Source organism: Elgaria multicarinata, chromosome 2 (genome assembly GCF_023053635.1).
Source record: "Elgaria multicarinata webbii isolate HBS135686 ecotype San Diego chromosome 2, rElgMul1.1.pri, whole genome shotgun sequence".
Taxonomy (NCBI): Eukaryota; Metazoa; Chordata; class Lepidosauria; order Squamata; family Anguidae; genus Elgaria; species Elgaria multicarinata.
In genome coordinates this window covers 83,163,930-83,181,360 of record NC_086172.1, presented here as the reverse complement: position 1 = coordinate 83,181,360, position 17,431 = coordinate 83,163,930, and the positions used below count along the sequence as shown (strand labels likewise).

The 17,431-nt window shown below is 45.8% G+C and overlaps 1 protein-coding gene across 3 annotated transcripts in view; it reads left to right on the top strand.

Moving 5' to 3' along the window:
* Positions 1 to 1,120: 1,120 nt before the first annotated feature.
* The window catches only part of RAB3IL1 (RAB3A interacting protein like 1), a 43,024-nt gene continuing 26,713 nt past the window's right edge, over positions 1,121 to 17,431 (top strand). For all 3 annotated transcript variants that reach the window (XM_063117006.1, XM_063117005.1, XM_063117004.1), the window contains exon 1: positions 1,121 to 1,239. In XM_063117006.1, the coding sequence (XP_062973076.1) occupies positions 1,229 to 1,239 (11 nt within the window). In that variant the 5' untranslated portion in view covers positions 1,121 to 1,228. The remainder of the gene's footprint in view (positions 1,240 to 17,431) is intronic.

The following is a 17,431-nucleotide window of genomic DNA, read 5'->3' as shown; positions in this document are numbered from 1 at the left end:
CACTCTCCTGCCTTACACTATTCTCAAGGACATCTGGATAAAGACAGTCTGCTGCTTACTTAGCAATACCCATTATTATTATTATTATTATTATTATTATTATTATTATTATTATTATATTATTTTAATGCAGAATAATCAGTGTGCACTGCATTTTACAGAATTCTATAGGCAAAGTAAACAGAATTCCATCTTGCTGTTGGGAAGGACAAGAAAACAATACATCTTTTTTCTGGAAGTGTATGAGAAGCGCACGTTTTTGTTGCAACACACTATCATAGGGAATCTGTGGCACCCTTATGAAAGGGAAGTGCATGTGCAGAGTGCTTTCCCTCACCTGAGACCCTGCACATCTTGGATCAGGGATAACACGCCTGTGTTCACTCAGAAGCCTGTCCGAGCTGAGAACATGGATTTGCAGACAGGCTGTCGAACCTCAGCGATCTTAAGCACATTGACTTCGAAGCTGCTCCTAGTGAAATCAAGCTTGCTTGCTCCCAGGTAAAAATACTAGGGATGAGTTGGAAATTTTCCGAATAGGGGCTTAAAATCTGAATGCATGCATGTGTTCATTACGATTGGTTTAAAGGACACTTGGAGTAAGCTCTCCTTCCTTCTCCGTTGCTTAATAAAAGGTAAGATTGGGGATGGAGTACATTTGTCAAAAATCCTGCCCCAGCTCACATGCTTGTGGAACTGAAGCCGGCTGCCAGCCCTAGGAACATCTGATGGGCGCTAGGTCGCCAGTCCCACTCAGGTCCCACGCGTGGGGAAGGCTGGGGGCGCAGCAGTCTGACGCGGGCGGAGGTTCGGAACAGTCCGCACTCGGGCGCTGCGCAGAATGGAAGTGAATGGGAAGAGGAGGGCGGTCACGTGACCCGGCGCCGCGCTGGATGTGCACGTGCATCCTTGCCGTGGGGAAGGGTGGGGGGCGGAGGAAGGAGAGCCTTCAGAGGGGGTCATGTGACCTCTTCGGCTCCCTCCCCCCCCCCAGCTGCGGAGACAGCGCAGCGCAGCTGGCTGGGAAGACTTCCAGGCGTCTGCCGCAGCGGGGCTGGAAGAAAAGGGGAAGGGAGAGGCTGGCGGAGCAGCAGCAAGCCCCCCCCCCCCCGGTCGATCGCCGGGTCCAACCCTCGCTCTGCAGCCGAGATGAAGTCGACGGCTGCTGCGCGCCCTGCTCCTCGGGAGGCGCTCTGAGCCACGTCCTTGGAGCCGCAGCGGAGCCAGCATGTGGAGGGGGTAGGTGATCCGCAGGGCAGTCCCCGCCGCCGGGATACGCCGCGGGCCTTTTGTCCCGCCTGGTGGCTCTCCGCGGATGGGAGGGCTGCTTCTGGAGGGAGCCCGCGCCCGATCCCGTAGAGGGCGAGTGCGCCCCGCTCCTCCCGCGAAGCGCCGAGTAGACGGCAGCCGGGGCTGGCGGGGTGGGGGGCTGGGATCTCGTGGAGAGCGGCGTCCCGAGCGCCGGGCGCTGACTGAGAGAAGCGCCGGTCCGGGGCGAGGGACGCCGCGCGGGTCTGGAGCCTTCGCTTTTGGTGCACCCTTCTTCTCCCCGCCCCCTCCCCGCGGCTTGCTTTCCGCGCTTCAACCGCAAACTTTCGCTGGGACGCTCGTGATGCTGCCGGTCAGAAATGGGGTGTCTGTATGGGGAGGCGAATAAGGTAATGATATAGACGAGGTGCGGTGTTGGGATATCATTAGCACGAGGGCATTAAGAATCCTCTCTGCAGGATTTTGAATCTCCCAGGGATTTTTATTGGTTTTTTTTTTTAAACCCAGTCTCTTTTGGCTTTCCAAGAATCCTGCGAAATCGTTTTAGTTATCCCCATTTTACGGACCAGAACTAGCGTAGCTAAGAGAAGAAATGGACTGTCCAAGATGGACTGTCCAAGGCTGTCCTGGAACTGGACTGACAGTTTGTCGGTGGCCACTGAGGACAGGACAGGAGGGCCTGGGTTTGGGCTATAGGAAGGCAGATAGATTCCGTATTAGAAGGAAGCTCCTAATGATAAGAAAAGGAATCCTTGCTCAACTTAGTGCCCTCCAGATCTGTTGAATCAGCTCCCATTATCCCAACGAGCAGTGTAATTGGCTGTGTTGTCTGTGGATGATAGGAGTTGTAGTCCAATGCATCTGGAGGATACCAGGCTATGGAGCTGCCATCTTTGAAGACAAGGTTGTTGATGGTGGGGATTTAAGGAGCTCTCATTTACTGAGAAATTATTTACCAAGCTGCCCACTAGTTCTGATCCTCAGGGGCCTTCTGAATGTCTTTGGGTAGAGGTAGTTCTATAGTTAAAGGGCTCTCAGGTCACAGGGCTGGAATTCCCACATTAGTTATATAGCAGCAACCAATGGGGTACTATGAAGTTTTACAGAGGAGTGTATGCCAAAGAAAAGGCAGGTCGCAGCCCCAAGGAGCTCATCTAAATTTCAATAGTGGTCATGGGGAAAGAGACAACATAAAGAAAGGAAGGGAGAAAGAAAGCTAATAGGGTGAATGTGAAAGCTACGTTAAAGCAATACCAACCAAAGTCTCACAAGATAGCGACCAAGTGCTAATCCTGATAAAGGCGCTGCCCTACTGTAGAATTTGGACTTCTTTCTATGAGCCAAGGATGCTTTTTCTGTGTTGGAGAAGGATGAATGTGAGTTATGCCATGACCTGCACTTGGGCTTCCTTTCAGTTGTTGGATGAGGAATGCCCATGTTCTGCTGCTGAATTATGGACACTTCCCCAAAGACTGGACAGAAATCTATTGGGGATGTGTGAGTTCTGTATCCTGATTAGGCTGGCACACTGGTCTTCAACTGGAGTCACATCCCTGCTTAAGGTAGTGGATCACAGCAGGGGACTCTGACATATTCTTTCTTTTCTTTTATTTTTTTTAGAGAAAAGGAGAAAACAAGAGAGGGAGAAATTGGAATTAAAAGTGGTGCTGGGAAGGTTGAGAGTCAACTAGGTTACCTGATCCATGGGTTCCTTCAAATCCTACAAGCCCAGGGTTTCCACCAAGACACTAGACAATGGGTGGGCTGCCTGCAGCCCCTGATTATAATTCCATGTAGTTCTCAGCCTGATTTCGAAATCCCTCTGCAAGCACTCAACTCAGACCTCTGGCAAGCAAGGCTGTCCCTGTCATTACATGGGCTCATGTGCCTGCAATGGAGTTGGAGGAGTAGCAAATTGCACAGCTTTCCCCCTCTGCCCCATCCGGGGTGTGTGTGTGTGCTGCTGCTGGCCGCCTCCTCCTTCTCCAGCAGTGCCGCAGAGCGCCTTGCCTGCTGCTCTCCTGGTCTGGCATTTGTCGCAACAAGAGTGCAGCTGGTGGGGTTCTCTGGTTGTCCTCAGTGAGAACCATGCAGCCAGAAGAACGCCCCATGACAGCCTGTCTGGAACTTGGGAGATTCCACAGGGAAGGAGGAAGAGAGAGAGGAATGTCACAAGGTGGAGGTGGTGGGGGTGGGGTAGAGGGGAGGAGTGAAAAGGGGATGCCCTGCTCATTTTTGGCTTTGGCCTTGTCTACTGCTGGCATGCACACCCCCAGAAATTATGTCTGAAGCAATCCAGACCTTAACAGAATCCCCCAAATTTACACTGGACCAGCCATCCTCAACATGGTGACCTCCAGATGTGTTGGATTACAATGCCCATCAGTATGGTTTCCCAATCTGATTGGATGATGGGAGTGCACAACATTTATCTGGTTGAGGGCCAGATTGCCCAAAGCCTGGGGGTTCTGCACCCCTCTTGTAGTCCAACATCTCTGGATGGCACCAGGTTGGGGAAAGGTGTACTTGACAGCTCTTCAAAGAAGGTGCTGAAAATTGGGTTGCAGCTTTGAGGAAAGGAAATGGCTCTACTTTGATCCCAAGTTGAAGAAAGTATATCCTCCTGGTTGTATATCCTCCTGGTTTTTGCTTGAGGGTGTTTCCACACATTTGCTGCTTAAATAAGGGATGTCCACTTGATTGCTTTTCTGCATTTTATGGAACATAGGCAAGATTCATTTCACATGTGGCACAACTAGTGCATCTGAGAAGTTAATGGCACAATCTTGTGTATGCTTAGTCAGAACAAATGTCCTATGACTCCCAGCATCCTCCAACCAGCATGGCTGGCTGGGGAATGCTGAGAATTGTAGGACTTTTTCTGGCTAAACATGCATAGGTTTGTGCCCTGAAAGGCAGTTTTTAAGCATCCCTCTGTCTTTGTCTGGACCATGCTAGGATTTTACATAAGAAGAGCCCTGCTGGATCAGACCAAGGATCCATCTAATCCAGTATTCTGTTCACACAGTGGCCAACCAGCCATTGGCCAGGGACCCACAAGCAGGACATGGTTTTAGCGGTGTTCCTGAGGTCTGTGTTCAAGAATAACTTGGAACTAGGGCTCTTTTGGCCTGAGAGGTAGACCAGGTTCTGTTCTATTAAAGGGACAGAATTGCCATATAGGCCAGCGTACAGATAACAAGATTTTACAGTATGAAGGATGCTGGTCTCTCCTGAGAACAAACAGTATTGGCACCCTCATAGCCTGATGCTCAGGACTGCAAAGGGAGGGTTAAAATCGGCTGTTCTGCTTCCAGGAAGGAAATGAATGATGCAGAGTATCCGTCTTTCCACCTTTGGATCCCAGGGACCTGCTTCTATTCTTGTCTGTCCCCTGCCTTCCAAATACGATGGAGGACAGCAGTGAATGAATGAAATCTTTATTGCTCAAAGCGATAAGCCATCACAATTCTACATAATAAAAACAAGTAAAGAGAGGACAGCAACCTCAGGTTTGCTGCAGGAAGATGAACACTTGGAAAGGGGATTTTTACTTTGTTTTCCCATCCTGAAAAGCTTTTGGGATTGGCAAAGCTATGAGCCACAACAAAATGACCTTGACTTAATTGTCGCCATGCGTGTGAAGTCTTTAGAGCCTGTACCTTGTGACAGCCAGATACCATGGGCTGTGCTGCCAAGGAATGGGTAGCTTATTTCAGGATTTCTGTGCTGGAAGATGTCGTATGAAGCAATGGCTGTTTAGAAGTGTGAGGACCCCATACAGTAGGATGATTTGTGGCATTGTCTTTCTGGTGTGCATATTTTACTTGCCCCTGGGGGGAAAAATAACAGTGTTGATTGGAGGTGAGGGACTTACATCAAATTCATTTTATGCATCTTCATTCCCCCCCTCCCAATCAAAGTGCTAGCTTTAGTTAAGGTGCTGAAAGATTTCCATTCAAAGATGCCCTGTTTTTGTTCTAAAGCAGCCTTCCCCAACCTGGTGCCCTCTGGATGTGTTTGACTACAAAACTCATCATCCTCAAGCAGCATGCTGGCTGAGGATGGTGGGATTTGTAATCCAACACATCCGCAGGGCACCCAGGTTAGGGAAGGCTGTTCCAAACCTTTTACTCGAATTGGTGCGGAATATAACATATGTGCAAGAAAGACGCTGAATTTGTAAGAACAGAAGTTTGAGAAGGAATAGGATTACCTGATTAGAGAGCCAGGAGAATGTCTCTATGCGGGCATTATTCCCGTACTAACAACTGGTGCTATTACTGTAATACATTTTTGGTATTCAGACAGCTTCAATGAGTCTTTGTGCATTTGTATAAGCAGATGATGATGCGGTGCAGTTTCCCAACTAATGAGTGTCTCTCCAGGTAAATGTATGAAGGAGATGCATTGCACACTGACTTGTAGATTGTGCTATTGTGAGGCGCAAAGGATAACAGAATGGCCAAGACAGACGGGCCAATCTCTTGTATTGACAAGGGGAATCCCATTGTTCCTGGCTTCATGGTGTCACTGCAGATTCCAGTACTTGCAAAATTCTGCTGAAAGTGGCCCACAGGCATTTCATACAGGAAACAGCCCTGTCAGATCAGCTCCACAGGAAACTGGCCTGGTCCTGTGGTAAAAGTGCAGATCCTGCATGTTTTCCTTCCCCTGTCCTGTCCCTAGTTTGGCAGAATCTGGCTTAAAAAACCCAAACCCAAACAACACCAACTAACTTCTGTTCCCCATTGTGAAGAGGCCTGATGATGCACTCTGACCTGCCTAACTGAATTTGCAGACTGAGTTGTCGAATTGGAAGCAACATTGGAGCTCATTCCCGTCCAACCCCCTGTTTGGGACATGGTCAGCAATGCAGGATGCAACTACTGCATCCCTGAATCAAGGCTGCAACCAGGCTAGGGCTGCCACTTGAAGAATTGTGTTTTCCAGTTCTGCGTGCATCTTCTTGCAACGGAATGCTCCATTTTGATGCTAAATAAGGAACCGTTCCTTGAAAAAAGGAGCAGGTGGCAACGCTCATCCCAGATGAGTAACAGGGCAATATCAGGCATCCTCATCTTCGGTTGCTTCCAGTTGGTGGGCAGTTCCATGGAACCCTGCCACAGTCAGCTGATCCAAGGAAGGCTCTGAGAAATGGGTCAGGAGTTGTGACTGGGGCAGGGATAGGAGCACCTTGATAGCATTCCACCCATGGGCATTGGTATGGCGGAAAAGCCATATAGACCTTGGGACCTGATACCAAGGTGTTGCAGCTAATTTGCAGCACAGTAGGACAAATTTGTTCCACTTGCCTGATATTGGCAGAGCACCTGCTTTGCATGCAGATCACCACAGATTCAATCCCTGGCACCTCCAGGTGGGGATGGGAAGGAGTCCTGTCTGGCACCCTGTAAAGTTAGAGCAGCAAATTTTTGATGTGGCTTTTGATGGCTTTGAGTGTGACAACATGGCTTTCCAAGGGTGCAATCCTATGCATGTTTAGACATAATAAAGACCTACAACTCCTAGTATGCTGGGAGTTTTGTGACCTTTTTTTCCCTGTCTAAACATGCATAGGATTCATCCCCAAGTATTAGGAAGGTATGAATGGCAAAATAGGAGGTATAAAGGGAGTGAACAGGAAGGGACTTGAAGGAAGGGGATGGAGGTAAAATAATCAGAAAGAGAGGACAAAGAAGGAAAACCTTTCTGAAAGTACAGGAACATTTCTTAATATTATTAGCAGGTCTGCTCCTTATTACATAAAAACCTTTGGCTCCCATGTACCTGCAGAAGTTTGTGGTGGTGGTGGTTGTCTTTTTCATTTACACAAGGTTCTCCTAAATAGGTTACCAAACACCCAAAAAGCTGCCTGAAACAAAACCAAAGTTCATAGTGTTTGTATTTTATTAGCGCTTGACCTAAAAGGAGCTCGCAGAGCTGTACTTTCAGACTTCTGCTTTTCTATGGGGTAGGCAGAAAGTAGCTCAGCAGATGTTTTGGACTTCACCTCCTAGCATTCCTGGCCATTGGCCATGCTGGCAGGGGCTTCTGGGAGTTGAAACCCAAAACATCTGGAGATCTGCCTTCTGTTCACCTGTATTCATTCGTTAATTGAAGAAACTCTTTCTAAGCAGATGCTCATCCCGTGCATATTTGCAGCGCAATACCTGGTTTCCGTTTGAGAGAATGGCCATGTCACTGCAAGGTTGCAGAGGGGCTGGGTGGAGGAGGCAGAGGAGGGTAGGAAGCGGTGCTTAAGTATTCCCAGAGAATTGGCAGCGAAGAAGCTCATGTGAGAATGGAAGGAAAGCTTTTTGATATGAACCACCCTGTTCTAGTTTCGTGATAGGAAGTGATTTAGGACTCTAGCTATTTTGCGCAGCTGGCAGTTCTTCGCAGGAAACTGTTGCTGACTGCGGGCCTTTTAAACTAGGCTAGCAAAAGCGATGCTGTTGCTATTCTCGTTTCTTTTTGTGAACACATCACTATACTCAGGGCATGTGTCACATGTAAATCAAGTTCTAATCTAAAGTGCTTTGTTACCTCTTCTGGCTCACTTAAAATGAACCCATTTGGAGCCTGTTCACACAACATGCTAAGCATGGTTAGGCTGCTAATTCTTTTGTAGCAAGTAGCTAGTGAGCATGTTTAAACCGTGGTTATGTAGCCGCCATAGTTAGGAATGGTTCACATGACACACTACGTCATGTTCACACAACATGCTAAGCCATAATGTTTAGCTCAAATCGCTTAACCATCATGGTTTAGCATGTTGTCTGAACAGGGCCAGCATGAGTTTATTAGACATGATATATTAGATGTGAGGTAGCTTATTAGATATGATCTGAGCCCAGAATTAGGAATCTCCTCAGTAGGGAATCTGCCACATGGGATTCAGGGTGGAAACATGATTGTTTTGTACCCATCCTGCAGCATGTATAAGAGAAACAGAAACTCTGTAAAATGCCCCAAAGGGTCTTTGGACCACTTAAACCTGGAAAGCCAAAGTGCAAATCCCAGCTCTGCCACAGACTACTTGGATGACCTTGGCCATGCTCCATTGCAGCCTCTGCTGCTCCGTCCTAACAATGAAATAATAATTACCTAAGTGTTCTTCCAAAAGAGGGAATTGTTGTTTTTAAAGTTTTGAGTATGCTGACTCAGCATGTCTGACAGCTACAAGCCACACAGGAACCAACACTTGCTGGTTCACCTAGTCCAAGGGGCAGATGAGACTCTTCCAAGGTCATCTAGCATCGTCCAAAGCAAGGGACTATTGCAGTTATAACTGACGTTACTTGGTGGCTTTTCCTTCAGTCCTGTATTTATTCTCTAATGCAACAGTGCTAAACTTGCCACATGGAAATATTTCTGAATGAAGTCTACTTTGTAGTGTTTCTGAATGAAGGATCATCAAGGATAATTCATTATGGTAGGTTTATTGTGAAATGACCTTTTTATTGTTATTTTAAAGAAAGGCTAGCGCTCAGCAATTTGTATTCCAGACTGGATGCAGCTGTAGACAAGCAGCTATTAAAATGTACTCAATCTTAAGGGCAAGCAATGCTTGTTTCTCATTCTCCTTGATGAAAATATATTAAGTGGTTCATCATCAGCATGTTTGTCAGTTCTGTGGATGCCCTTGCTGTTCGTTGCCTGCTACCTCCAGTATGCGATGCAGTAAGCCTGTGGGCACCAGTTCCTGGGGAACATGGGTGGGAGGGTGCTGTTGCACCATGTCCTGCTCGTAGGTCCCTGGTCGACAGCTGATTGGCCACTGTGTGAACAGAGTGCTGGATGACATGGACCCTCGGTCTGATCCAGCAGGGCTCTTCTTATATTCTGGGCTCCTTCATAATTTCTTCTTTACGGTTTCCATGTCATTCTGGAAGTGAGATGTGATGTGAAGTTATGGGATGCTAATTCATTGCTTGGCAGAGCTTTCCTTGCATTTCTCAAGACTTTAACTGGGCGAGATAGAAATGTGCAAAGCATATTGGCTTAGGTCTATAAAAGAACCAGTGGATGGTGACTTCCATGCCCACTCCTCCCTTCCCTCCCAACAACTCTCCTGAAGGTTGTGGGACCCTCTTGAGTGGGGTGGGCTGTGGTGTGTGGGGCTGATGGGAAGTGTGGGGTTGCTGAAAGTTGGGTGGAAGCACCTGACATGAGCGATTCTGATTTTTCAGAAATCCTTTATTCCACAGCCTACCCCATTCAGGAGAGGATTTGTGGTAGGAGAAGGCTGCTGGGAGGAGGAGGAAGGGCTGGATAGTCACTTCCACCAATCCCCTTCCACTGGTGCTTCTCTGGATCCTAGCCACCAATTTAATTTCCTATGGGGAAAAAGCTAATTTTTTGCTTCTTGAGATCTGGTAAAATCATGCCTTTTTTCCATAGAGGTATGCTTGGACCAACTTGGAGGTCTATTAAATGGGGGGCAGGGGAGAGCGGGGATCGCATTTCTTTACTGTTGCTTCCCCCCCCCCGCTTCTGTCCTACAATACCCCTCTTTCTTTACATGGGGAAGAAAGAGGAAGTAAACAATGACCACGTGACCCATTCAGTGGGTGTTCATATCATGCCTCTTCTCCTGCACACAGGAGGAAATGGTGGGGCTTTTCACCACAGTTGAAAAAGTCAGGTTTTCTGGGTCTTTTTTGCGATGTGCGGTGGACGGTTTTGTCAAAAGGACCCGTGAAAAACTCTGAGTGGCGAGCATGCAATAAAATGCTTGTCTGATGACGCGCTTGGTCTTACTCATTCTAAATTTTCCATGAAGAGTATCCCAGTTCTTTTCGAATGTTTTAGTGTTCACTCACCATTCCATAAAATTTTATATCCCAACAAAAAGCCCTATGCTGTATCCATGCTTTCCCCCCCTTTTAAATGCCCTAATTGTTGATCGGAATTAAATTTAGCTTGGGATAAGACTGATTGCCACAAACGATTCTGCTATATTTGCCCCATACTTCCATAAACTGAAATGGAATTAACTTGCCCCACTCTTCTCTATCCCCCCACCCCTCCCATACCCCCATGGCTGAACTGTAAAATACTTCCTAATGGAACTCTTAATATCTTGTTGTTCAGATCTATATCAAGGGCTTCATTTATCAGCATCAAATCAGGCCTTTAGCCATGCTAATTACATAGTTTCATGAACCCAATTAAGGTTTGGGATTGCTAATGTTCCATTATACTTTTCTAATAATTTCCTCTGGGTCTTTTCATTTCCATTGGTGTTTACCATTATCTGCCATCCATTTAGCACACTTCTACTGATTAGAAGTAGAATATAACAGTTAACAGGGCCCACCTCTAATTAAATAACGAATGGGAAAATTATAATACCTGAGGCGTTTGCAGTGCTATGCAACCAAAGACCCATTACTTAACTCACTTAGGAGATGATGCTGATTCTTCAGCCTTGTTTTCACTGAGTTGGTGTTACAAGACCCGGTGGGGGGGTGGTCTTTTCCTCCTGGTGGAGCCCTTCTTTATGTGGGTTTGGGAGGAAAAGAATTTCTGATAGGCTCCCACCAGTCAGAATGAACCTCCTGACACACCCTAGTCTGTCCAGCTGCTTGGGGAATTTCTGGTATTTGGACTTACCTTCCCAAAGCCTTGAAGCAGAGAACCTCCCCAAACCCTTTAAAAATATCTTAAAACACAAGCAGTAGCTTTGTAACGCCTCCTCCCATATGTACCTACCCGGACCTTAAGATCATCTACAGGGGCCCTTCTCCGTGAGCCCCTGCCAAAGGAAGTGAGGCAGGTGGCTACTAGGAGGAGGGCTTTCTCCGCTGTGGCACCCCGGTTGTGGAACGAGCTCCCCAGAGAGGTCCGCCTGGCGCCTACACTGTACTGCTTTCGTCGCCAGCTGAAGACCTTTTTATTCACTCAGTATTTTAACACTTAATTTTAACTTAAATTTAAATTTTACTGTTTTAACTCTGTATTTTAATCTTATATCAACTTTGCTGTGTGGTTTTATCCTGGTTGCGCTTTTTATACTGTATTTTGTAATTGTGTTTTAACCTGTTGGGTGTTTTACTGTGGTTTTAATTTTTGTGAACCGCCCAGAGAGCTTCGGCTATTGGGCGGTATAAAAATGTAATAAATAAATAAATAAATAAATAAAATGAGGTCTTTCACATGAGGAGGAGTTCAGTGAGACAACAACACAGCCAATTGTCCAAATATAAAAAGGAGTTGATTTAGGAAAAAAAGAGAGAAACGTGGTGGCGGTGGTGGGGGAGGGGGAGGCGGACAGGGAAGGCGACAATCGCACATGTACACAGAATTCCAAATAAAAATTAAAAAGTCTAACTTATGTAGTCACATTACCTACTTGAGTAGGGTTTCAGAGAATGAGAGAGCATGTGTGCATCTGGTCTCCTGTTAGATGGAATATGGGAAGCTCTAGTAGGACTGAGGGAACCTTTTTTTTATGGGGATATCAGTTCTGTAAAAGTCAGTTTATTTGCAGAGACTGATGGTTGGTCTTTCCAATAATGCAATAGCCTCCATTTCTGATGTCAGTGGTCTAGCCAGCAAATCAGAAAAGTACCTAGTGCCTAGACCCACCTTCTTAAAAACTGTAACTTACATCTTAAAAGCCCAAGGAGGTTGATACCAGTCAGCTTATTCAAGAAAAAGGGATTAGGTTTTTGCTTTCATTTTAGAGTACAAAGAAGACGGATAAAGCTAGATAAAACTATTCAGGGCATGTCTACACCTATGGGTGTAGAGGGAGGGAGTGGGGAGGATCAAGGACTTACTAGCTTCCACGATCCTCCCTGGGCAGCTTGACGGTTGCGTGATGTCCCGGAAGGACGTCGCGGACGCCTTTTTTTTAAAACAACAACAACAACAACAACAAGGAAGAAGAGTGCACTTGCACTTCTCCAGAAAAGTGAATTTAAAAAAAAACACAAAACAAAAACAAAACCTGACTCCGCTCCCCACCCCCGATGGGCACGGACTGCCTCTGTGGAGCTCCGTGCCCATTTCAAGTGCCCTGGTACTTGTAGGGAGGATGGGATGACCTGGGAGCAGTGGCCACAAGGCCCATGCTCTGCAGGAATGGTCCCAGAACTGCAGAAAACTAGAGTTTTCCACAGTTCCCTATATCTCAGGGAAAGTCCCCGGTTGTCCCCAGGATCCACTGTGCGTCATTTGGACACACAGGGATGATCCAGGGACCACCCAGGGATATAGGGCTGTGTAGACATGCCCTCAGATTACCCAGTAGGGTGCCAACTGACCAGATGCTATAGAGGACACTATGGATCTATACTGGAAGTAGGAGTTCATCCCAGCTGGTAAACCCATATCTGGACTGTACCACTTCAGACTGCAGGTCGGAGGGGGATGGGCTCACATGATCAAGTACTCCTTCATACAAAAAAGTTCCCTGCATATAGAAAACTAGATGCTCTGGTAGAAGGTTATGCTAGAACCTTCCCCTTCAACATATGGTTTTCTACATGCAGGGTATTTGAGCCGTCTCTGCACTCTGAGGTGGTACAGCACAGGTTTGTTTTTTCATTGAGAATGAATCAGGCCTTTGCAACACCAAATTAAGTTGCCTAATTCTGCTGCAGTGTTCATGTGTAGTTGAATATCTCCTTTGTGCCTAATCCAAAGCATGCTGTCCAAATATGTGACTTCTATCTGTGTTCAGATTTGTCTTCCTAGTCATATTAGTTTCATTGTTCTGGCAGACTTGCGCTTCATTTCTTGGCCGTTCCCCCCATCCCCTTGTTTTCTTTCAAAGTGATGTTTTCAGCAGTTCTTGATTTAGTTTATTTTCATAAGACTTAATAATGGGCTTGTTGGCAATGGTCAGTTATCTCCCACCCACCACCTCCCGCCTCCGCTATTGTCGTCCTCTGCATACACATGCCTATTTGCTTTTTAAAGATGGTTCAGTCAAAGGTGAAGTTCAAGATGGAGGACTTAGAAAGCACATGAGATGGGACACAGGCTGGAGCAGGGAACAAAGTCTGATACTGGTGTGTGTGTGTGTGTGTGTTTTTGGTCATGCCTGACTACCTAAGTGTTAAGCCCTGTTACATGAAGTTCTCTTGTCAGTGGAGGCTGGTGGCTCTGATGTCAGTGGGACTGTGCATTTGCTCTGGGTTTCAGTCAGAACTCGAAAGGAGTTATCCAAGCATAGCTCCTTTAGAGTTCTGACTGAAATCCAGAGCAAATGCAGCGATCCACTGACATCGGAGTCACCAGCCTCCACTGTCTCTTATCAAATTGGCTTTAAATGAGAGGGCATTGCCAGTCACTGAGGAGTACCTTGGCCTTCACCCAGATGAAGGTTTCTCTAAAAAAGGAAAGAACTATGTAATATTTTTTCGTATTTTCTTTTTGGCCAGGTGAGTAAAGTTGTTGTCTGCAAAAGAAAAAAAATACATTTTCTGTTTTGTTTTTATTTATTATTTATTGATTTTATATCCCGCCTTTGTTCCTCCAAGGAACCCAAGGCGGTGTATATAATCCTCCTCCTCCTCCTCCTCTCCATTTAATCCTCATAGCAACAACCCTGTGAGGTAGGTTGGGCTGAGAGTCTGTGACTGGCCAAAATTAATCCATTGAGCTTCCATGGCTGAGTGGGGACTAGAACCCAGATCTCCCAACTCCCAGTCCAACACTCTAGCCACTACACCACACTATGTTTATCTTACACTTCCTTTCTTAAAGCTTCCTTATGGATTCCTATTTCTTTCCCCCAGAAACTATTACCTTTGAGCACCTTTTCAATTTGAATTTATTGTAGACATTGTTGTTGTTGTTGTTGTTGTTATTCAGTAACATTTGTTAAAAAAATCTATTCCTGCAACCCATCTATCGACAGGCACACCATTTCCAGACTTGAATGGAAAAAATGCTAAAGGCTTCCATCCCGAACTTAGAATGCCATGTAATCCTATTCTGGCACTTTGCTTTCCTACTGTTCTAGGTCATTGGTTAAAGAGCAATATAAAACCAGGGTAACCCTGTTGGACACTCCATCAGTGGCTTCCTAGCCTTTGCTACCCATTACTAATGATGCTCAAAGTGCCTTCCATTTGCTAGACTCGTCATCACGAGAAATAACTCTTCGGCGCAACACAGTTCGTTCACAGAACGCCTTGGAGAAAGAAAAGCCTAAGAATTGCTAACGTACAAGAACAGGTTGTTTTACAGCAGCCTGCGTCTAGCGTCAGCTCCTGAAGAAGGATTTTGTTAAAATCCGAAATGTCAAGCCTTTGACACAAAAAGAGCTATTAAAGATTTTATATTTTCCAATAGCACCAGAGCCTGTCTCTCGTCTATCACCAGTCTTCATGGGAGCCACAAGAATTGATTTTGGACCTCTTAACGTACAGGCCTCATATACATGTAATGGGGCCAATCTCAACCTTCCACAGTTTCCCCTTCCTGCCTTAACTGTGGTTAAGGAATACCCTGGCACTGCCATTTACTGCCATTAATTAAGACTAACCGGAACTCTTTTCAGGCATTCCTTCCACCAGAAATACTGTAAATCATGCGTGTTGAACTTCTTTCTGCCCAAGGGCCAAATTCAGTTTTGGAGAAGCCCTCAGGGGCTGCATTTCAGTGGTAGGTGGAGTTGAAGGAAAAATAGAGTAGGGCCAGAATACAAAAAAAAACAAAAACAAAAAAAACTAAACCCCAGCATATTGTAGCTTAGATCTCTTACTGCCAGTAAGTGAGCATTAGACGAGGCATTTCAACCTTTTAGAATGAAATATTGCACACACAAAAAAGAAAGAAAGAAAGAAAGAAAGAAAGAAAGAAAAAGCCAGGAAACCACCAAATGATAGGAGTTTAGTGCTGGAATGTCTGGTGTGACTCACAGCAGAATTGCCTTATATAGAGAAAGTGTGGCAACAAATTTTTTAGTTCTAGAGGCAAGAAACCCAGTCTAGAACCACTTTAAAAGAAGTTCAATACAACTTACTGTATTAGTGCTTTTATACATATTGTCAGAGAAGGCTATCTAACACTGTTTAACTACAAGCACCCCCTAAAGCTGGGTGTGTAAGTGAGTGAAGGCATGAGATATGGTTCCTTCCTTCAGGGAGAGGCTGCATGGTGCTTGCTGCAGAGGCAGAGGCAGAGCAGGAAATGGGAACTGATGCTACTGGACCTTCTCTATTGCCCCCTGGGGTCTGGAAGCATGAGAGGTTATTCCTGTTACCTTATATTTGGGGGTGGGGGAGGAAAGGGAGTGGACATCTAGGGAAGCACGGGGCACTGGATTTGGTCTCCACACAGGCTGGATTTGGCCCATAGTCCTGAGGTTCTCCCCCCCCCCAATGCTAAATGCTTGGACAGCAGAGCAATTCCATGCCTGTTGGTTGGCCCTTCTCCTGACATTAGTGTGGGAATGGGCTGTCCACAAAGGGGCATTGCCGCGCATATAGCTGTGCACACGTAGGCAGTGCATGTGATTGGGAACCCTGGCTGTGAGATTGAGGTTCCTGGTTGCAGGGAGCACCTATGCATGTATGCTCATAGTCTCCACTTGCAGACCTCCTGCATCAAAGTCTGGCTATAAGTTCTGGTTCAGCTTAACTTTGATCAGCGTTAGTGCTCATGTATCTTTTAACAGCAGTTAAGGTGGGGAGAAGGGTTTGTTTCAGTGAAGGCCAGGATCCTACTCCTGAGATCTTAACCACAGTGAAGAGATGAGTCCCGTTAAGTGTGTGCCAAGATACTGATACTCAGGACTCAAATCCACCTGGATGTTTTATATACAGCCTTTGTCGTTTTTAGAAACAGCTCATAGGGTTGAGCCTAAATATCTTGGTGTGCTCTGGATCTCTTCCATCAACGTTCCTACTTGTGCCGTACGGTGCTATTTTATCTGGAATCAAAATTGCAATTGTAGAGCAAGAACTGCCAAATTGAATAACGTATTCCTTTTTTCTTTCCCCTCCGCAAAACGAGTTCTCTTTTGATTTCCTTTGCTATCTAATTATTGTTTTTGATATTAGCCCTAAAACATAATTGCTATTTATCGACCTCTCAGTAGTGCAGTTTGTATCACTTAGTCTATCTCTACGTCTTCCAAGATAACTATATGCTTATTTCTGAAAACTAACATCTGATTTGGTACATCAGGCCTTGATGGGCTTGTACGTGTTAAAATGTAGGTTGCATGCATTTGAGCTGACAAATTCAGAGGAGAGTTCTCTGCTGTTTGCTCTGATTGTGAGGAGTGGAAGGTCGCGCAGCTGGTAATATAGATAACATATCCGTGTTCACTTCAGATCTCTTTTCAAGGTCTGATCTAATAGGATATTGACCACAACCTGACAATAGCACGGCCTGAGCTTTCTTGGGGTTGGCTTTTGAGTGGGCTATTTTCTATTGTTAACCCACATGGTTCTCTGGATAGCAGCTGTGATATTCACTTTTACTCTTCAGACATTTTCCCTGTGGGTCATCTTCCCCCACACAAGGCATATTTTCTTTGCAGTAAGTGTACTGCTATCTATTATTTATGTTTAGGGAATTGGGTTATTTATTTATTTTTAACATACAAAGGCTTTTGCAAAATCACTGAGGTTTTGCCTTTGCACTCATCCTGTGAAAGAGACCATTATTATTCCCAGTTTATAGATGGAAATTTGAGGCAGAGACAGCTTGCTTTCCAAGACCAAACAGGGATTTCATTTCAGGTCTGTCTGGCCAAATCCAGCATGGCCATCTCTGCCTCTTTGGACTGGTGCTCAAATGTTGTCGTCTTCGTTGTTTATACCAAAGATTTTTCTTCTCCTCATCTTCCTTTTTTCCTTTCATAATATTTTTTCCCCTCTGTACCAGATGTGTTGTTTGGAAGCTGATAGCAGCAAGATCAAGTCCAAACCCTGCTTTCCTCACATAAGGCCACACTCCTAAACACATTTACTAGTACGTGCCTTTGAAGACAAGAGGACAAGCTTTCAAGTGAATGTGCATAGGATTGTGCTGCACATTGCTTTGGCTGGCTTTATCAGTTCCTCACAAAGCCAGCAAAGGCCGTGTGTTCATTATCTGCTCTGCGCCTCCCCTCCTTCGTAGCACAAATATGGTGTGCCGTGCGTGCTTGTTTAACTAGGTTCCTTGTTAGCTGTCTGTTGGCTCCTGG